The sequence below is a fragment of the Colletotrichum destructivum genome, chromosome 9, assembly GCF_034447905.1.
Source record: "Colletotrichum destructivum chromosome 9, complete sequence".
Taxonomy (NCBI): domain Eukaryota; kingdom Fungi; phylum Ascomycota; class Sordariomycetes; order Glomerellales; family Glomerellaceae; genus Colletotrichum; species Colletotrichum destructivum.
Window position 1 is genome coordinate 3378157 of NC_085904.1, and position 17848 is coordinate 3396004.

General features: G+C 53.3%; 6 protein-coding genes across 6 annotated transcripts; 2 read left to right on the top strand and 4 right to left on the bottom strand.

The window, feature by feature from the left end:
• Nucleotides 1-7: 7 nt before the first annotated feature.
• On the bottom strand, nucleotides 8-922 carry CDEST_14120 (uncharacterized protein). Its single transcript, XM_062930276.1, has 2 exons — nucleotides 647-922; nucleotides 8-579 (listed from the first exon to the last, which is right to left on the bottom strand). The coding sequence occupies exons 1-2, from the start codon at nucleotides 740-742 to the stop codon at nucleotides 421-423; spliced, it is 255 nt and encodes an 84-aa protein (XP_062786327.1). The 5' UTR covers nucleotides 743-922; the 3' UTR covers nucleotides 8-420.
• Nucleotides 923-1165: 243 nt separating this feature from the next.
• Nucleotides 1166-2353, top strand: CDEST_14121 (Putative vacuolar (H+)-ATPase G subunit). The gene is made up of 6 exons (XM_062930277.1): nucleotides 1166-1390; nucleotides 1462-1500; nucleotides 1560-1593; nucleotides 1655-1663; nucleotides 1729-1829; nucleotides 1890-2353. Exons 1-6 carry the CDS (start codon nucleotides 1388-1390, stop codon nucleotides 2049-2051), a joined length of 348 nt encoding a protein of 115 aa, XP_062786328.1. The 5' UTR covers nucleotides 1166-1387; the 3' UTR covers nucleotides 2052-2353.
• On the bottom strand, nucleotides 2323-4400 carry CDEST_14122 (Putative beta-catenin-like protein). Its single transcript, XM_062930278.1, has 3 exons — nucleotides 4224-4400; nucleotides 4124-4169; nucleotides 2323-4055 (listed from the first exon to the last, which is right to left on the bottom strand). The coding sequence occupies exons 1-3, from the start codon at nucleotides 4248-4250 to the stop codon at nucleotides 2359-2361; spliced, it is 1770 nt and encodes a 589-aa protein (XP_062786329.1). The 5' UTR covers nucleotides 4251-4400; the 3' UTR covers nucleotides 2323-2358.
• Nucleotides 4401-4681: 281 nt separating this feature from the next.
• On the top strand, nucleotides 4682-5567 carry CDEST_14123 (Putative histidine phosphatase superfamily, clade-1). Its single transcript, XM_062930279.1, has 3 exons — nucleotides 4682-4730; nucleotides 4802-5033; nucleotides 5085-5567. The coding sequence occupies exons 1-3, from the start codon at nucleotides 4683-4685 to the stop codon at nucleotides 5564-5566; spliced, it is 762 nt and encodes a 253-aa protein (XP_062786330.1). The 5' UTR covers nucleotide 4682; the 3' UTR covers nucleotide 5567.
• Nucleotides 5568-5612: 45 nt separating this feature from the next.
• On the bottom strand, nucleotides 5613-8207 carry CDEST_14124 (Putative small GTP-binding protein). Its single transcript, XM_062930280.1, has 5 exons — nucleotides 7727-8207; nucleotides 6565-7664; nucleotides 6330-6512; nucleotides 6087-6274; nucleotides 5613-6021 (listed from the first exon to the last, which is right to left on the bottom strand). The coding sequence occupies exons 1-5, from the start codon at nucleotides 8120-8122 to the stop codon at nucleotides 5810-5812; spliced, it is 2079 nt and encodes a 692-aa protein (XP_062786331.1). The 5' UTR covers nucleotides 8123-8207; the 3' UTR covers nucleotides 5613-5809.
• Nucleotides 8208-8472: 265 nt separating this feature from the next.
• Nucleotides 8473-13086, bottom strand: CDEST_14125 (Putative MIT domain-containing protein). Its single transcript, XM_062930281.1, has 3 exons — nucleotides 11563-13086; nucleotides 8973-11502; nucleotides 8473-8900 (listed from the first exon to the last, which is right to left on the bottom strand). Exons 1-3 carry the CDS (start codon nucleotides 12895-12897, stop codon nucleotides 8713-8715), a joined length of 4053 nt encoding a protein of 1350 aa, XP_062786332.1. The 5' UTR covers nucleotides 12898-13086; the 3' UTR covers nucleotides 8473-8712.
• Between the last annotated feature and the right edge of the window lie 4762 nt (nucleotides 13087-17848).

Sequence of the window (17848 nt, forward strand, 5' to 3'; positions counted from 1 at the left end):
CTGGCTTGCAACCTGATCGTCCCGGATGCGTGACGTATCTGATGCCATCACAGTCATGGCCCAACCAGGTTGCCATGCTAGTGAGTTGCTTTGAATGGTGACGCTAGAATAAGATGAGAGCAGTTTTGCTTGGAGCCGATATCTGTCAGTGTGCTCAGTTCCTCTTCTCATCTGATGAGTCGAATCACTGAGGCCTCTCTCTCTCTCTCTCTCTCTCTCTCTCTCTCTCTCTCTCTCTCTCTCTCTCTCTCTCTCTCTCTCTCTCTCTCTTCCTGTCTTCCATTTTCCTTTCCGTTCCTTCCTCAGGTCCTCGGTCATCTACATCCCCTAACATGCAGTATGTTTCGCAAGAGGCCAGGTCTGCTCCTGGCCAACACGCCGACGTCGTCACCATGGCGAAGTGAGATGTCAATACCGATGCTACCGACCAGTGCTAGGTGGTATCGGCGCTGTTGCTTCTCGGACCGTCTGCTCTCGCTTATACTCTTCTTCGAGAGCGCGCTGCATGTCGAAGTCGAGTTGGCGTTCACGCTTGATTCGCTGCTGTTCAATGTCCCGAACAACACCTTGGTGCATGGCCTGCAAGTGGCTGTGGGTTAGCTAGACTTCCCCAGGGTGTTGGTCGTCGCCTTGAACAAGTACATGCCTCTTTCTCGAATTTTTGTTGAAAATGGACGATGACGATGGTGCTAGCAGCGAAGATCGAGGTCGCTGCAAGTGTGAGTTTCGAGGCCCGGGACATGATGGCCAGCGTCAATTGATTTCGTTTCTAGTTTTCGAAGTTGGTGACGATCCAATGTTCGCGCAGTCCAAGGGCGACAATCTCGCAAACTGTGGTCGAAGTGGTCTTGTATCGGGATTTGAGCCTCGTCCCCAGTGAGGCATCCGCCCGCCGTGGGTGTTCCGACGCGGCGGGTGGACGCTCTCAGGCGACGAAGTGCCTTGAGGTATGCCCACCTTGAGTAGGTAAGTAGGCCAGCGTCAACTCAGTGGTGACTGTTAATGTCGTTAACACGGCTAGCTATGTGCCCAAAGCACTAGGTACACCAGATTATGGCTCTCCACTCGGCTGTAAGCGCGGGTCGTTGGTGAAGGTAAGTACTTAGGTACATGTGTACAGTGCGTGCTACTTTTCGGCGGTGGACTGTGAGCTTAGCTACGTACCGTTTCCTACCTTGCCTTACGTATCGACGCGGACGCACCTCATCGTCCGGCTGGAGCTGCCTCTCCCACTGCTTGCCCTTGTCGACAACTACAGCTACCAACGCATCTCTCCCCGTTCGTTCCACCCTCTCTGACAACCGACGGCCGACATCTCGAAACCTCCCTGCACTCCTCCGTCGATTTCTCCTTTGCACTCGCCAGACCTACCTTCGACGACAATACAATGGTTAGGATGCCCGACACGAACGCGAGACGTCATTCTCTCAGGAGGCAGGATGCTGATTTGATGCTCTACAGTCGGCTCAGAACTCGGCCGGTATCCAAACCCTCCTGGACGTACGTGCACCCCGCCATAAGTCACTCCATGGGACATTTTATTGATTCAAAGGATGCAGGCGGAGAGAGAAGCCTCCAAGATCGTCCAGAAAGGTATGCTGCTGTCGGAAACGTTTTGGCTCAAACCCACCCATGCTAACAAACGCAATCGCAGCCCGAGAGTGTATGCCCCCCGACTTAATGCAAGCCGATAACATCTTGGTACATACTTAGACGGTGTCCTTCTAGTCCGCACAAAGAGGGTAAAGGAAGCTCGCGACGAAGCCAAGAAGGAGATCGAGGCGTACCGCAACTCCAAGGAGGAGGAGTTCAAGAAGTTCGAGTCCGAGGTATGTTGCCCACGTAAGAAACGGCCCAAGTAGCAACGAGCCACTAACGAGTTTCTGCAGCATTCTCATGGAAACAAGGCGGCTGAGGACGAGGCAAACAAGGAGGCCGAGGGAAAGATCAAAGAGATCAAAGACGCCGGAAAGAAGAGCCAAGACAAGGTCGTCGCTGATCTCCTGAAGGCCGTTTTCGAGGTCAAGCCAGTTGCACCAAGCGCCGCATAAGACAACATGAGTCTGCCGCGTGGCATCCAAACATATTGGTAGCGTAAATACGGGACTACGGTATACATCCAGTGTAAACACGAAGTCCATAGTCCTGCGAAAGGGCTACGGACACGTGAATAGCTTGACATGGTTGTATGAATGCGGCGAGGCAACTCGATGGGACGATAGTTTGAACAACCCACGTCCACAAGGCTTTGGTGAAGGCACACCTCACATTGCCCCAGTGTTGTCACAGTAGCAGTAGTAGAATTACACCTAGCTAACCTGCACCGTTTTCTTTTCTTAAAAAGAAACGCATATCTCTCTAACGCACGAAGTCCATGAGCGTCGTGAGCATTTCCGCCAGGTCTTTGTGCTCCGGTTTGTCGACGTCAAGGCCATCTCGGTACTCGTCCAGTGTAGCCTTGATGGCCATCAGATCTTTACCGTCGGCGGCCAGTAACTTCTGTATCCTCTTCTTCGCGCCAACGTCCTCGGCAATGAGCCAAGCCAAAGCGACGTCAATATTCCAAACGCTGTAAAGGCCTTCATCGATCCTCCTCAAGAACCACTCGCCCTCTGAGGCCTCGGCCTCTTCAGCATCCATGCCACTTCGTTCTTGCCGTATTTTCTCGTTCTGTGCATCGAGCATGGACGTATACCTCCTTCTGCACTCATAGAGTCGATCCAGTTTTTCGTAATCCTTTTCGACAAACTTGGCTAATGTCCGGATCCTTTCGGCAGAATCAGCAGGGAGAAACCGCAATAAGGACCTGAAGATTTCGAAGAGACTCTCCGTCATCCCACGCTGGTGCTGCGTTGTCTTTTTGAACAGAGAGAAGAGCACCTTCAAACCGCCGGCATCTACCACCTTTCGGCATAGCTCGCCACCCAGATCGTCGTTGACGCTGTGCACAAGAAGGCGCATTGCCGGTTGCTTACTCATCTTCCCTTCCTTGAGCATAATCAGGCACAGCTCGATGCCTTCGGCCTCGAGAAGCTTTAGTTTGCCTTCTGGTTCGTCTACAATGCAAACGAGTGCGTTGAAAAGATTCTCCATGTACTCTTCTTCCTCGCCTCCTTTTTCGGGGTCGCGTTTGCGGTACGCCGACACCAGCTGCAACAGGACGTCGACGGCATCCATCTCGGCTAGTCTCCGCCGCGTTACTGGTGAAGCATTCGCCATGATGTCCAGAAGCTCCGTGGAGTACTGCTTGTTTTGTGAGACCGGAGATTCCTTACGCTGTGCCCTTTCCAAGAGCCATTTGACCAGCGCAGTGTCCTGTCCCACCTTTTCCGCGTTTGACGTCTTGGAGAGCAGATTTTCTATGACACCGAGGGCGTGGTAGACGCCGCTGCGGTCGGATTCGTCATCCTCATTCAGGCGGGAGAAGTTCGACACGAGTAGGCCGATCAAATCAGCGTCTAGGAGAGCATCCACCAGGGAGTCCCAATCTTCGTCCGCTGCGTTGACGTCCTCGTCGATAAGCTCGCCAATGATTTCGACAGCGTCGATGGCGATATCTGTGTTTTCGTGGGCCAGCAGGCCAACCAGGCTCTCGACGCACCCCAACTTAACAAAGTGGGGATATAATTCTGGGTGTTCTGCCAGAATGGAGAGGTCCTTGATAGCGGCGTCGAGATCGGCCTCACTCTCGATAAATTTTGGAGGCTGATCGACGAACTTTGCGCGCAGCTCGGCATTTTTCGTGATGCGCTTTTCAAAGTTCAGTGCGGTTTTCCGGACCCAGCCAGCATCGATCTTTTCGGGGGCAGCAGATTCCTCGCCGCGGCCGTCTACGTAGTCGAGAATCTCAGACTCTTGTTTTGTGATTCCTCCGCCAAAGAAGCGGCCTTCTTCGTCATCCGGGGGCATCTCGGGTCCGTAGTCACCGTCTTCGTCATCTACAGGTGGCAGTGGTGGCCCGGCAACGGCATCATTATCTTCTGTTGCATCTTCTGCGCTCGTGTGTCGACTGACGGCATCAGCTGCGCTCAGCTTGACTGATTTGTATATTTCATCTTTCCCCGTGTCAGTTTTGACTATTATGGTGCAGGAAAGTACCACAACCGCAAGTGGAAGAACGTACTGGGATCTCGTACTACGTCAAGCTTCCTCTTTCCAGCGCTGCCGGCCTTTTTCCACCTGGTCAGCATGTGATCGTAGACCCAGATCGAGAACGGGCTCACCTTGAACAATTCGCTGACGTCGGACATCTTAGCGCTTGTCGATTCCCAAAGCAGGCTTGGTTGTTCGAGAGAGGATGACGTTGGTGGTAGTGGTGATGTTGAAGCACTTTTCGATACTGGGCGGCTTTTGATCCCCAACGGCTTGCCCAGTTACTTTTCGGAGCTGTCGCGTCGCGCCTCTGGCGGTACCGACACCGTGCGTCACTAGCTAGAGCTAGGCAAGCAGCTATGGCCGTCTTATGTGCATGTAAAGAATATGTGCAAGTGCCGGCTAGGACAGTGTACCCCATTATTGCATGTGTGTACAAGTGGATAATTTCCGTTTTTGGAGAAGTCTCATACCTCTATTCGTCGTCTTAGACATTCAATCAATGGTCAGGAGGTCGGTTACGTATTGTTCACCTTCGAACAAACTGGAGTTCACTATATCAACCCGCCCATTACGCTCAAGCATCGGAGATGCCTCATACCGTAGTGCTCATACGTCACGCTCAAGCTCTACACAATGTTGATCATGAGTCACCCCTACTACGGTCAACTTTCTCACGAGTGTGCAACGATCTAATTTGCCAACACAGGACTGGAACATCCATGACCCTAGCCTGTCTTCTCTGGGCTTAGAACAATGCCAGGAATTGAGGGAGGACTTATTGCAGCGTTTCGGAGATGAGACGGATGCTCTCATCATCGTCAGCCCAATGAGACGGACAATACAGACCGCGCTACTGTCGCTGGACTGGTTGATCGAAAAGGGTGTGCGCATCCAGGCCGATGCCCGATGGCAAGGTACCAATGACCGAGTTGAGGATGGTTTTATGAAAGGTGAAGAGGCGTAGAGGCCACATCGCTAACCCTAACCAGAGAATTCGGCGAAACCATGCGATACGGGTAGCAGCGTCGACGGCCTCAAGGCAGAGTTTGCCAAGGTTGACTTTTCCGCCGTAGACCCCGTATACCCGGACAAGACATCCCCTCGAGGATCCAAGTATGCTTTTACGAAAGAAGCTATCCTGGATCGCGCTCGGTCTGGTGTTCAAGATATACGAGAGCACAAGGAGAAGCTTATCTTGGTCGTCTCTCACTCCGGCTTCTTGCGCCTTGGTGTAACAGGACACTGGTTCTTTAACGGGGACTACAGAGTATTCGAGCTGGATGAATGCAACGAACCTGACCAGCCGCCAAAGCTGAAACAGCTTGAAGCAACGCTCAATGGGGGGCTCGGCAAGTCTTGGCCCGATCCCGTAGTCATCGGCTCTGATTTGCCAATCCCTGATGCACCTCCTCAGGGCGAAAGCCACAGTCAAGATACAACGTCGTTTACGTCGGATAATAGGCTTTTGTAACGAATACCTCTTGTCTAGGGTACGATCGTACACGGCCATGTAAGCTGTAGTGGGGGCCGGTGTCGCACGTTGAAATAACAAGACAGGAGGATACTATTGCTGCAAGGGCCGTGAATATTATTACATCGAAGTTTTACATGCTTTTTTACAGCAGGGGCGCTTTCGCAGGCCATGGCAGAACTTTAGACTGCTAGCTTAAGGCAAGATATTTTGAACCAGTCCGTTTCTAATTCGGCATGTTTCCTACCTGGCAAGAAAGCTCTGAAAGGCGGACTGGTCAATAACCACATTTCCAACGGCCCGCAAACGCTTGCGGCCTGCCTTTTGCTTCTCCAGCAGCTTTTTCCGGCGCGTGATGTCGGCAGCATGGAGTTTTGCGAGCACATCCTTTCGGAACGGTTTGATGGTTTCGCGAGCGACAACCCGTTTTCCTGCCACCGCCTGAATAACGATCTCTGAATAGACCTCTGTGTCAGATCGCCATCATGAAAATTGCATTATACAACAGGACGATACTTACCAAACATTTGTCGATCGACGTGTTCCTTGAACTTGGTTACCCACTGTCTGCCAAGACGCTCGGCTTGAGAGATGTGGATAACGCGACAAATTGCGTCCACTGGCTGTTTGTTGACGAGAAGTTGCAGCTTTGTGAGCTGGCTCGCTCGCCATCCCGAGTCTTCGTAGTCCAGAGTGGCGTAACCCTTCCTGACAAAGTTGTCAGCGCAGTGTCTGAGACCATACAGCATTTCGGGTGACTCACGTTGCACCCTTCAATTTTCCAAAGAGATCATCTACCAGTTGAGCAGCAGGTATATCGTACTTCAAAATAACCTGAGTGGCGTGGAAGAACTCGAAGCTCTTTTGCTCTCCACGCACACTTTCGCAGAGCTCCATGACGCGACCTAGATACTCCTCTGGGAGAGTCATTGTGGTCGTTACGAAACTGGGTTGAGTTAGTGGCGAGGGTGAGGGTAGAGAAAAGTCGGCGGACGTACGGCTCGTATACAGTTGCACCACGCATCCGATGTTCATCCTGACTGGGAAACTCGGCCGGGTTTTGGTATATCGTCTCGGATCCGTCGGCCCACTCGACTTTGGTTGGTACAGTCGGGTCGGTGATGATGATGCTAGCGCCATGTTCCTGCTTCAGCCGGTCCTGGAACACGGAACAATGCAAGCTACCGAGAAATCCCAGTCGCCAACCTGCCCCCAATGCTTCGGAATAGTCCTTTTGCAGGGTAACACTTCGGTCGTTGAGAACCAGCTGACTGATACTGTCAGCGAGACGTGTGTAGTCGCTCTGGTCAGTGGGGAACGCTGCAACAAAAACCATCGGCTTTGGTTCCTCAAAGCCCGGATACGGCTTGACGATATCCTCCGACCCAACAGTTGTAAAAGTGTCACCGAGCTTCGCGTCCTGAATTCGCTTCATACCCGGATTGAAGTAGATGTAGCCGACCTGTCCAGCTCGAAGAACACTTTGCGGAACGGCGTTTGGATATTGTATACCGACCTCGCCGACGGTGTATTTGTGGCCGGTCGCGAATGAGACTAGGTTATCGCCAGCCTTGACTTGACCATCAAAGACGCGGACGAGGAGAATGACACCCCGGAAATTATCGTACCAAGAATCAACTAACAAGATCCGTAGTGGCTCTGAGATCTTGCCAACGGGATGCGGCACTTGCTCTACAACCGCGGGCAAGATATTCGCCACGTTCTTGCCAGTTTTTGCTGACACAAGGACGGCCGAAGAAGGGTCCAGTTCAAACGACGTTTGCATCTGCTCAAGAACTCGGGGTACATCGGCAGATGGCATGTCTATCTTGTTGACGACAGGAATAAGAGCTAGATCCTGTGCAAACGCGAGGTGGAAGTTGGAGACGGTTTGCGCCTGTATGCCCTGGCTGGCATCGACCAGGAGCAGCGCGCCGCCGCAACTGGCGTAGGACCGCGTTACTTCGGCTCGGAAATCAACGTGACCCGGGGTGTCGACAAGGTGCAGCAGATAATCCTCCCCTTTGTAGCAGTATATCATGGTGCAGGTCTGGGCCTTAACGGTGATACCTCGCTCTCGTTCGACGTCTAGCTTGTCCTATGGAGGGATGCTTCAGTCAGCTTCCTGGCCTCAGTAGCGTGCAGCTGTGCACTACTCACGAGGATCTGCTTGTTTGAATCGCTGGCAGAGATGGTACCGGTAATCTCCAGCAGCCGGTCGCTAAGCGTACTCTTACCATGGTCGATATGGGCTACTATGCAAAAGTTTCGGTACCGCTCGATAGGGATCGCGAGGATTCGTTCTTCAAGGGCGGAGCGCGACGGCGCTGCCGGCTTTGCGTAGCACGGCGAGCAGCAGTGAAAAGGCCGGTTTTGTCCACGGCGACTCCATATCAAGGGGTTCTGTTGCAGAGGCGGGTGTTGCTGTAGCCATTGCGCGGAGATGTTGCATGTCGAGGTCTGCCGGGATGGGCGGAAGTGTTGTTGTAATTGGCGTGAAATACCGACCAACCGGTCCCGCGTAAAGCGCACGCTCGTCGCTGGGGTGCCACGCATCAAGGTGTTTTTTTCGGCATCGAGCGGGCTCAGACTTGTCGTTCGAGTACCCCAATGGCGCAAGAGACGACGAGGTATTAAGGATTGAGACCAGGCCTCAGTGTAAATAAAAGCTGGGCCACTGTCAATTCAAGCTCGCATGGGTCCCCGGGTCCCGGGTCCCGGCCCAGGCCCACCCGGCCCTCCACAGACACCGGCCGACTCTTCACATGCACTGTATCGTCTCAAGTATCGACCGTCAACTTCTCAGCAAGGAGCCCAACTAATAGATAGATGCCTTTACAAGATGTCGGTTTAGTTAAACGCTGTGAGATAATGATCAAAGTAAGATTTGTACATATTTTGGTATCTAGGTAGTTTTGGGTCAGAATAACCGCCCCCGCCCCCCTTCAGTGGAGTTAGTTGTCTCCGTCTGTTTCTGGTTGAAGGACCTTGCAATTTGGCCCAACTGTGCCCCCTATCGTAAATGCACCCATGATTAAAAACGCACGATGTGGTACTCGGTACAATTGCTTCACCGAGCGCTAAAATCATGCATCCGTACTTCGTCGCATCTAAGCAATTCCGTTCGCGACAGATGCCTCTTCATCTCATGCAAGAACCCACTCACTCCCTCTCTTGATGAACTTGTCCAACAATGCACTCAAATCGGAGAGCACAAATCGACAAATGAAGAAGCCAAAGAACTCTGCCGCGTGTCGGGTGCACAGTTCAAGGCCAACCTGTGTCTTATCGGCGTGCCTTAAGCCAGGATCTTCGACCTGACGGGCAATCTGGTCTGCAGGTGATTGTTAGTGCACTTGTGGCCCCCGAAAAGATAAGTAAAACAGCAACGTGGGGTGACTCATACCGATTGTCTGAGCAGCGTCGAATAGCCTGGCTAGGGATCCCATATAATGCGCGTTCGGTCCGGTAAATTGCGCATTGCTCGGATCTCGTTTCGATGGGCGACTTGTTGGATGGTCCGTCATGGGTAGCGTCTCCAAACTTGGAGATTCCTTGCCGCTCTCTGGAACAGCAGCCCCTTTGGCATTGAACGAGTTGTTCAAGCCCGCCGCCGAGTTCTTGGGTCGGAGTCGTCTCCACGAAAAGGATGAAGATTTCCCCGAGACGCTACCTGAACGTGGCACGCTGATAGCCGCTTCGATCTCGGCCGAGTTAGAGGCATCTCGAAATAGCATGCTGGAACTTTGAACGCCGACATCAGTCCCCAGCTTTCGCGTCAAGCTGGCTTGAACTTGTTCCAAGATGCCCTCCAATGACTGCATCTCCTCGAGAACGGCATCGGCATCACACGTATCAACCCTCGCCAACTTAAGGAGCGCTGCCGTGAGATAGTCACATGTTGCCACCTTGTCCTCCACATTCCGGATCTTCACTCCTTTTACCTTCCACACGTCCCTGGGAACAAAAAGCTTGTTACTCAGATAACCTCCGCGGGGGTGGGCGAGCGTCTGATACAAGCACCGCATTAGCCAAAATGGCCTTAGCATGTAGTCTGTTGGACAGGGTTCCAGCGAGATCGGGGCATCGGTTTGGAGTGGGTTGGGAGAGCTCGGACTCTGGGGAGAATGGAGGCTATCATCGAAGAGATATAGGCCGCCGGCAGAGCTTGACGTAATCTTATCCCTAAAAGCCGCCGCCAATGGTGTCGGCAATGTTGGCATCGCCGGGTGCCTGCCGTTGATACCAAAGCTCGTGCTTAGTGGAGTACCAGGGGACATATCAGAAGCGTCATCCAAGTTGGACAAGGACATGTTGCGATTCCTCATGCTTCGTAAACTCGAAGATGAAAAATTCTTCCTTAGGGGGGGCCTAAAAGACGGCGAGCCGGGATGACTCTCGTTGAAGTCTTCGCTGTCTTGGCTTCTAGAATGGCCAAGCGGCGGCGTGGGTGGAATTGGCTGAGTCGGGCTTATACCTTCAGGCGGCGAGTACGGCCGACCAACCGAGTCGTTCACGTCGGTCGAGCCATTCATGTCGGGAGTTTCGAATTCGATTCCATGGATTCCGCTCGATGCTTGAGCTACACTATACCGCCGCCCAGGGTCGGCAAACTGCGAAAACTTGGATGTCTCGATCTTTAGTTGCTTGGGGTTCTGACCAGACATCCGTCTACTCCGCACACTCTGCCCGGGCCCTGGGGCTGACGTTGATGCCGAGAACGACTTTTTTACAGGTAGTTCAGGCAAGGCCTGTACTGGGGGTGGTACTGCTGGGCTTCCGGCTCCAGGAAAGTTGGATGTAGCGATGGGATCAGTTGGTGACGAGCAAACATCCGCGCTTGTTGCGTCAGTTGATTCCGCTGTCGCTTGCCAGGAAGATTCGGCCAAGTCGCTTGAGCCGGAGTTTCTGGCTGCGACTTGATTAGATGCCAGGTTGAAGGCAAATTCGTCAACCGAGTAGTCACGAGTCATCTCCTCAAGTATGCGCTCCTCCTCATCAGAAGACCCGTCGTCATAAAAGTCTTCGTGTGCGACATCTCCATCGAGCTGTTCTGCTCGGCTCTGCGTCCGTCGTTCTCTTCCATTCACTTGCTCGAATACTTCCCTTTCCGTTTGACGAACACGTTCTTTAGCCAATTTGACTTTGCGTAACGCTTTCGCGACGACGGGGTCGTCTGACCCATAGGTTTCTGGTTCAGAAAACCCCATGGGCTCATAGCCATCATCGTAGGCTGCTTCGACAGCTGCATCCAATGCCGCGTCAAACTCGGCTTCCGTAGCGCCGCTCGGGGCACGGATGTGTTTCCGCCTCACAACAGAGGAAGACGACCGTGAGTGGACGGAAGAGGTTGCGGAACCCCCAGACTCGTCGATAGGATCCAACCAGGAGCTCGACTCTCGACTCGAATCTCGGATGTGACGAGGACCCTGACTAGTTCGTCTTGCGGCCAGAGAAAAGTCTGATCTGACCGGTCCATCGGGACTGCCTCGGCCATCGAGTTTGGGGGATTGAGGTCGTCGCGGTGAGAGTGGCGGAGGCATATACACATCTTCGGTGGGTATTTGGAGAATCAGTTGATCGTCTGATGTACGTTCACGTAGTGGTGACCTCGAAAACGAGGACTGCAAAGGATACTGCTCGGGCAACCTCGAGGACTGTCCTCTCGTAGGTTCCCCGAGTCCTTGCATCCGCGAAATAGCCAGCCCAGGGCCACCATGATGCGCGGAACTCCGACTTCCCTCATTCAATATCCTCGTGAGAGCCGCGGTTTCTAGGCCACCAGACTCCTCCAGATCATCATCATCGAATTGCAAACTGGGGTTCAAGCGTAGTCCCAAGCTTTCGGGTCGTGCTGGCAATGCTTTTCCTCCTAGCACTGGCTGGACGGGAGCCATCTGATCTAATTCTTCGATGCGGCTGGTGTATGTCCGGCGCTATTGTCTCGTCAGCCTTAAGTTCCCGAGCAGCATACATACGGCCATCGATTCGCTCACAATTGCCTCTAGTTTCCGTTTATCTTCATCTGTGGAGGTCCTGGCCAACACCTGGTGCAAAAGGTCACATGCTTCCGCGTAGGCTTGTCGCGCGCCTTCGAAGTTCTGTGCATTATCTAACTGAACGGCCGTGTTTGCTTTTTGGAGTGCCCGCGAAAGCATGGCTTTCTGTGATGGGGGCCTGTTTCCTCTATCCCTTCCACGGGTAGATCCAGTAGTATCGGTACTCCCCTTGGCGGTCTGAGACCGGTTACGAGAGTGGCCCCTCATCAAAGAGGCCTCCCCACTGCGATCGGACGACATGGCTGCAAAAGGTAGCTGATATGGGTCCGGTACGACTGATCCTCTCCGGCCAGCGCCGGAGAATGCATCCCAGGCTTGGTTTTGCTCAATTGCGTAGTCGCTCTTGGAAGCTCGTGACGTACCCGGTGTCGCCGTCGCGGCGTTTCTGGAGAGCGATGGAACGGTGGTCAGGGAAAAGTCAAGCTGATGTGGTACCAAACCCGTAGAAAGGCCTGCGGCACGAGTTGGTCCGGAGGGTGAGTAGGCGCGCAACCTGTCGCCACCGTTGTGTGTGTCCCAAGAAGCCTCGCTAGAGTTGGACCGTCTTCTGTGTCTCGGCAGTTTCTGGGTCGACTGGTTCGTTGCCGAGTTGCTGTTAGGATCAAGCAGCGCAGATGTGTCGATGCTCACGCGGCGCGCATGAGAGTGGGCCACCGACGATCGGCTCGAGGCTGTAGAGGCAGACCAGTGGTTAGGGTCTCGGATTCCCTCGGTTGACAAACGGGCGCTGCTCGAACGCGAGTGATTGATGGACGGTCCAAGGTATGACGAAATTTCGGTGTCGAATTCGGGGTATGTGACGGTGCCCTCGTGGGCTATATCTATTGCGGTCGTCGAATATTGGGTAGAAGATTGTGGTGGTGGGAGGAGAGATGAGGTCCGAGGAAGGGGAGAAGGTGTTTGTCGCAAGAACGATGTCCCTGTACCCGGGTCGGGACGAGAACCTAGCGAAGAAGAGACCGGAGGCTGTAGTCGGTCGGAGCGTGTGCCGGTCTGGTACCGAGAGGTAGCTAGGTGAGAAGTCGACGAGGGGAACGACCGGGACAGTCTGTGCTGCCTATGGTTTGACTGGAGCTGCTGTTGCTGTTGTTGTTGCTGCGTCCACGAGGGATGGATCCGATGGAACTGATGCGCCTGCTGGGGCAGATATCGGTGGTTCTGTTGCTGGTCTGGGAGATGGTGGCGGTACTGCTGCGGCTGCGGCTGCGACTGCGACTGCGACGTGCCTGCGTTCGAGAAGGTGGCCGGAGTGCTGGCATGCGGTGAGGGCATCCTGTGCACCTCTGTGTGGAATGAGGAAACGGCCCTGCTCAGAATATCTTAGTCGGCCCGGAGACATTCGACCTGATCAACCAGAACAAGCCCTCTGCTGCCACTTCCGCCGCATTGGAGGTGTCACGGCTGCGAAAAGTACCGATCAATCCAGGGGTACAGTAGGTCGCGGAGGGGGGAGAGGGGAAACCAAATGCAGTAATTGCTGAACACTAAAGGGGGTATCTAGCTTTGTAAGGGGCTAGCAACATAGATTGTTACTAATCTTTTTTAATTGCTACTTAACGTACCTGCATAGCAAGTTAGCTACCTTCCTATACCTTTACACCTTTTACATAAGCTAATTAAGCTATAATATATAAAATTAGTTAAAGCTACTTATTACCTTCTTTCTTATTCCTATTTTAAAATACTTTAGTGTAGTTAATAAGCAAGCAGATTAGATAAGCAAGCAGATTACCTAACTGCAACTACATTATAAATCTAGGTATATATTAACGCTAACAATAGAAATTTAATTAAAACTACTTAAAATCCTCTTTTTTAGACATTTTATCTTTAAACTAATAAGTTTGCGCATTATATCCTGCGTTGCTGCAGATGTATTATAGTTAGCTTTCTATAGTAGTATCTATTAGCAGAAGCTAAGGTAATAAAGCTAGGAAACTGTAACGGGCTGGGCCCGTATGAGGCCTTGCTGGATATCGCGGCCACGGGCGACCCCGGGTCAGGCCCACCACGGAATCCACGATGCCGACAATCCGATGGCCAGTGCGGCATGGGCCGCATGGCCCTGATCAGGCCGCTGCGAGGCGGAGATTTGTTGTTCTTCCCTTCTAATCCTCATCTGAGGATACTCGTAGTAGTCGCCATAGCCTGTTGCAAATACACACGCCTTGGACCGTTACATTATCCTCAGATCCCAAACACCAGGATCCTCTATACTAGACGGTCGGTTCGTCTAGTGAGGACGGCCAGAGTCTGCGCGATTAAGGACGTCGGAGCCTTTCTCTAGAAGTAGCGGTCTGGCGGAGGCTGGAGGACAGAGCCTCGTAGCTTAGTTGAAAAAGGGACCGTCAACCAAAATAGCTACAGAACCCGTGGACCCGATCAGAGTAGGACTGATCAGGAGTACCCCGTCCAGTCTCAACAGAACCACGTTGTGGTTGCGGGACAAAGGATAGACCGGAAGAGCCCCAGAGAACACAGTGTGTTGCGGGAGCTATCGACATGGAGGGCAATATGAATGCCGAACCATCTGAGAATCCACAGCAGCTGGTGCAGCTGATCAGTCAGCTGGCTGCCCAGCTACAGGAGATGCGAACCACCCAAGCGGCCGAACGAGAGGCCCACGGAGAGCAGATTCGACTGCTGCAGCAAGCCCTAGCCGCACCTAGGCACCCGACAACGACCCCAAACGAGACCCCTACAACGACTGCAACCTCCACCCCCCCTGATCAGGCTCAACCGATAACCGCGCTCCGAAGAAAACACCAGATACCCGACCCTCCGAAGTTCGATGGTACCCGTAAAAACTTCCGACGTTGGTTCTTGGAGATGAAAGGAAAGATCCGCCTAGATAGGAGAGCCTTTGACTGTGACGCTGATATATTTGGATATATATACGCCAGGCTGGATGGTACAGCTCAAGCAATGGCGTCAGCGTACTACGCTCAGGGTGGAGCAAACGGAGAAGAGTCGCCCGACCAGTTCATGAGCTACCTGGAAAGTTGCTATGGAGACCCAAACGCCAAGGCCAGGGCACTCAGCCGACTACGAACGCTCCGCCAGAAAGAGTACGAGAGCTTTGCTGTTTTCCTCCCTAAGTTCGAGAAGGAACTGGCCGAGAGCGGAGGAGGCGAATGGGTTGACGTTGTAAGAATCAACTACCTTGAAGGAGCCTTGAATGCGACCCTACGCAGCCACCTGATCAGCGTGGCTGATATCCCGGAATCTTACCCCGAGTACACCAGGCTCTTAATGAAGATCGGATCTCGCCTAGACAACCAGTCCTCTCAGGAACGCCAAGAGAGGCAGCGACGAAGGCTGTCTACCCCTGGTCAGGCAAAGCCTAAGTCCCCTACAAGACCACCTCACGACAAGATGGACTGGGAGCCTACCAAGGTCAGTAAGACCAAGGCCCCTGACCAGGGAGGGAAGAAGAGGGACGTAAGGACCAAAGACTTCCTGTGCTATAGGTGCAGGAGGCCAGGGCACCTCGCTCGGCACTGTGAGGACGTAGAAGAGAAACCTCCGAAGGCAAAGACTAAGAAGTCGAAAGTCAAGAAGTCCAAGACTAAGCTTGTTGCCGAGAGTAGCTCGGAGGAATCGAGCGAGACGGAGTCTGACCAGACCTCAGAAGACTCGGGAAAAGAGTAACTCCTGGCGAAAAGCGCCGCCAGGAGGTAGAAGCAAGAAAGGAGTGGCGGAGTGTTAGGAAGAACATGGATAGTGAGCCCTTTTATGTTAACATCGGAATCAATAACACCCATTACACCTACGCCTTGGTGGATAACGGGTGCCTCACTTACGCCACAATCAGCGACACCTACGCTACGAAACTCCGCTTGCCGCGTATCAGCATACCACCGAGAGCCCTCGAACAGGTCAACGTCACAGTGCCTGGGGCTATAGACACCGTCACGTACGCCAGCATCGACATCGACGGGTACAAGAGACGACGATTGTTCTTTTACGTCATCCCTGATCAGGAGGACGACGTGATCCTTGGACAATCCTGGATGAAAGACGATGATGTGGTCGTCCGCCCAGCAACCAACTCCCTGCATATTGGAGTAGCAAACCACACGGTACAAGGAAGGAAACCCGGGCAGGAGGATCACCGGTTTCCTCTACAGAAGCAGGCGGCATCAGTGTTCATGGCCCTGATCAGGCGCGAGAGACGGGAAAACCCGGCGGAAGGTACCGGTATGAGAATTTTTGCCGCAAGTATCGCGGATATCGAGAAAGCCTTGGCCCCTAAGAAGAAGACGGACCCAAGAGACAAGCTCCCTAAACACTATCACCAGTTCCTTCCGGTCTTTGACCGTAATCAGGCCGAGAAGCTTCCGCCGCACAGGAAGGGGATAGACCACGAGATCCCCCTGGAAAAAGACAACAACGGCCGAGAGCATCAAGCCCCCTGGGGACCACTATACGGTATGTCCAGGGAGGAACTGATAGTGCTGCGGAAGACCCTTACCGACCTGCTGGACAAAGGGTTCATTAGAGCTAGCAGCTCCTCGGCCTCCGCCCCCGTACTTTTCGTGAAGAAGCCTGGCGGAGGCCTGAGATTCTGTGTTGACTACCGAGGTCTGAACGCAATCACGAAGAAGGATCGATACCCTCTCCCCCTGATCAGCGAGACGCTGAGGGCGGTATCACAAGCCAAGTGGTTAACAAAGCTAGACGTTATTGCAGCCTTCCATAAGATCAGGATAAAGGCAGGGGAGGAATGGAAGACTGCATTCCGCACCCGGTACGGCCTGTACGAATGGATGGTCACACCCTTCGGGTTAACTGGGGCCCCGGCGACCTTTCAGCGATACATCAATCACACGTTGAGGGACTACCTTGATGAGTTCTGTTCTGCCTATATCGACGACATTCTGATCTACTCGAGCGGATCGCTCGCAGATCACCGAAGCAAGGTTAAGAAGGTCCTGATCAGATTGCAGGAGGCAGGGTTACAGATCGATATCGACAAATGCGACTTCGAGGCAAAAAGCGTGAAATACCTCGGATTCATTGTCGAGGTAGGAAGGGGTCTAAGAGTCGACCCTGAGAAAGTCAAGGCTATACAGCTATGGGAAACGCCCCGATCAGTAAGGGGAGTCCGATCCTTTGTGGGGTTTGCCAACTATTACCGACAGTTCATACCCCAATTCTCAGCCGTCGCCCGACCCCTCACTGCCCTGACGAAGAAGGACACCCCGTTCGTATGGTCTGAAGAGTGCCAGGACGCCTTTGAGGACCTAAAGGCCCGTCTGATCAGTGCGCCGGTACTAGCGCACTGGGATCCAGAACGAAAAACCGTACTAGAGACGGATTCCTCCGGATATGTGATCGGAGGTACACTCTCTCAGTACGATGAAGAGGGTCTACTACGTCCAGTAGCGTTCTTCTCGAAGAAGAATCTCCCCGCGGAATGCAACTACCCTATTCACGACAAGGAGTTGCTTGCCATAATACGGTGCTTAGAGCACTGGGACGCAGAGCTCAGAAGCGTCCGAGAATTCACCATCGTCACAGACCACCTCAACCTTAAGTACTTTACTACAAAGCGACAACTGACCGAACGTCAAGTTAGATGGGCAGAGACACTGTCTAAGTACAACTTCACTATCCAGTATAGGCCCGGGAAGCTAGCCGTTACCCCTGACGCACTGTCGAGAAGGGAGCAGGATATGCCCCTAGGGGAAGAGGACGACAGGTTGAAAGGACGAGAGTTACAGCTGTTGAAAGAAGGACGGAAGAGCCTTCGCGTAAACCGCGCCGCAGTACTGAGCCTGGGGCCGAGGTGCCCTGATCAGACCAAGACGACCATCAGGGCCGGTTTTGTATCAAGCGGGGACGCTGATGGAGGAAGCGACGAGTCTCCTAAATGGACTGAGCCACCAGTGAACCCCTTCGAAGACGACCCTTTGAAGAGCCTGTGGGACGTTGGGTTAGAGAACAACAACCGGTACTACTTGATCAGGGACGCTGTACAGCAAGGAGCCAAACAGCTGCCCTCTACGTGGGGAATCCCTATCATGCTGTCGGAGTGCACAGTCGACGGAAAACGCCGGCTTTGCTGGAGGGACAGGATATGGGTCCCGCATTACGAGCCTTTGCGAACGCGGCTGATTCAGAGCATTCACGACTCCGTGTTATCAGGGCACCCGGGCAGAGATGTGCTTAAGTCCCTGATCAGTCGGACGTTCCACTGGCCAGGGCTGTCTCAGGACGT

Bases quoted from the DNA above. Each gene is read 5' to 3' on its own strand.
- CDEST_14120 (XM_062930276.1), bottom strand. From the start codon at position 742: ATGTCCCGGGCCTCGAAACTCACACTTGCAGCGACCTCGATCTTCGCT. The intron at 580-646 runs GCATGTACTTGT...AGCCACTTGCAG, and splicing joins AACAAAAATTCGAGAAAGAG to GCCATGCACCAAGGTGTTGT.
- CDEST_14121 (XM_062930277.1), top strand. The intron at 1,501-1,559 runs GTACGTGCACCC...CAAAGGATGCAG, and splicing joins GTATCCAAACCCTCCTGGAC to GCGGAGAGAGAAGCCTCCAA. The intron at 1,830-1,889 runs GTATGTTGCCCA...GAGTTTCTGCAG, and splicing joins TCAAGAAGTTCGAGTCCGAG to CATTCTCATGGAAACAAGGC.
- CDEST_14122 (XM_062930278.1), bottom strand. From the start codon at position 4,250: ATGTCCGACGTCAGCGAATTGTTCAAG. The intron at 4,170-4,223 runs GTGAGCCCGTTC...AGGTGGAAAAAG, and splicing joins ACGTCAGCGAATTGTTCAAG to GCCGGCAGCGCTGGAAAGAG. The intron at 4,056-4,123 runs GTACGTTCTTCC...ACACGGGGAAAG, and splicing joins TGACGTAGTACGAGATCCCA to ATGAAATATACAAATCAGTC.
- CDEST_14123 (XM_062930279.1), top strand. From the start codon at position 4,683: ATGCCTCATACCGTAGTGCTCATACGTCACGCTCAAGCTCTACACAAT. The intron at 4,731-4,801 runs GTTGATCATGAG...TTGCCAACACAG, and splicing joins ACGCTCAAGCTCTACACAAT to GACTGGAACATCCATGACCC. The intron at 5,034-5,084 runs GTTTTATGAAAG...AACCCTAACCAG, and splicing joins CAATGACCGAGTTGAGGATG to AGAATTCGGCGAAACCATGC.
- CDEST_14124 (XM_062930280.1), bottom strand. From the start codon at position 8,122: ATGCGTGGCACCCCAGCGACGAGCGTGCGCTTTACGCGGGACCGGTTG. The intron at 7,665-7,726 runs GTGAGTAGTGCA...ATCCCTCCATAG, and splicing joins ATTCAAACAAGCAGATCCTC to GACAAGCTAGACGTCGAACG. The intron at 6,513-6,564 runs GTACGTCCGCCG...AACTCAACCCAG, and splicing joins GGTGCAACTGTATACGAGCC to TTTCGTAACGACCACAATGA.
- CDEST_14125 (XM_062930281.1), bottom strand. From the start codon at position 12,897: ATGCCCTCACCGCATGCCAGCACTCCGGCCACCTTCTCGAACGCAGGC. The intron at 11,503-11,562 runs GTGAGCGAATCG...ACGAGACAATAG, and splicing joins AACGGAAACTAGAGGCAATT to CGCCGGACATACACCAGCCG. The intron at 8,901-8,972 runs GTATGAGTCACC...AATCACCTGCAG, and splicing joins CGACGCTGCTCAGACAATCG to ACCAGATTGCCCGTCAGGTC.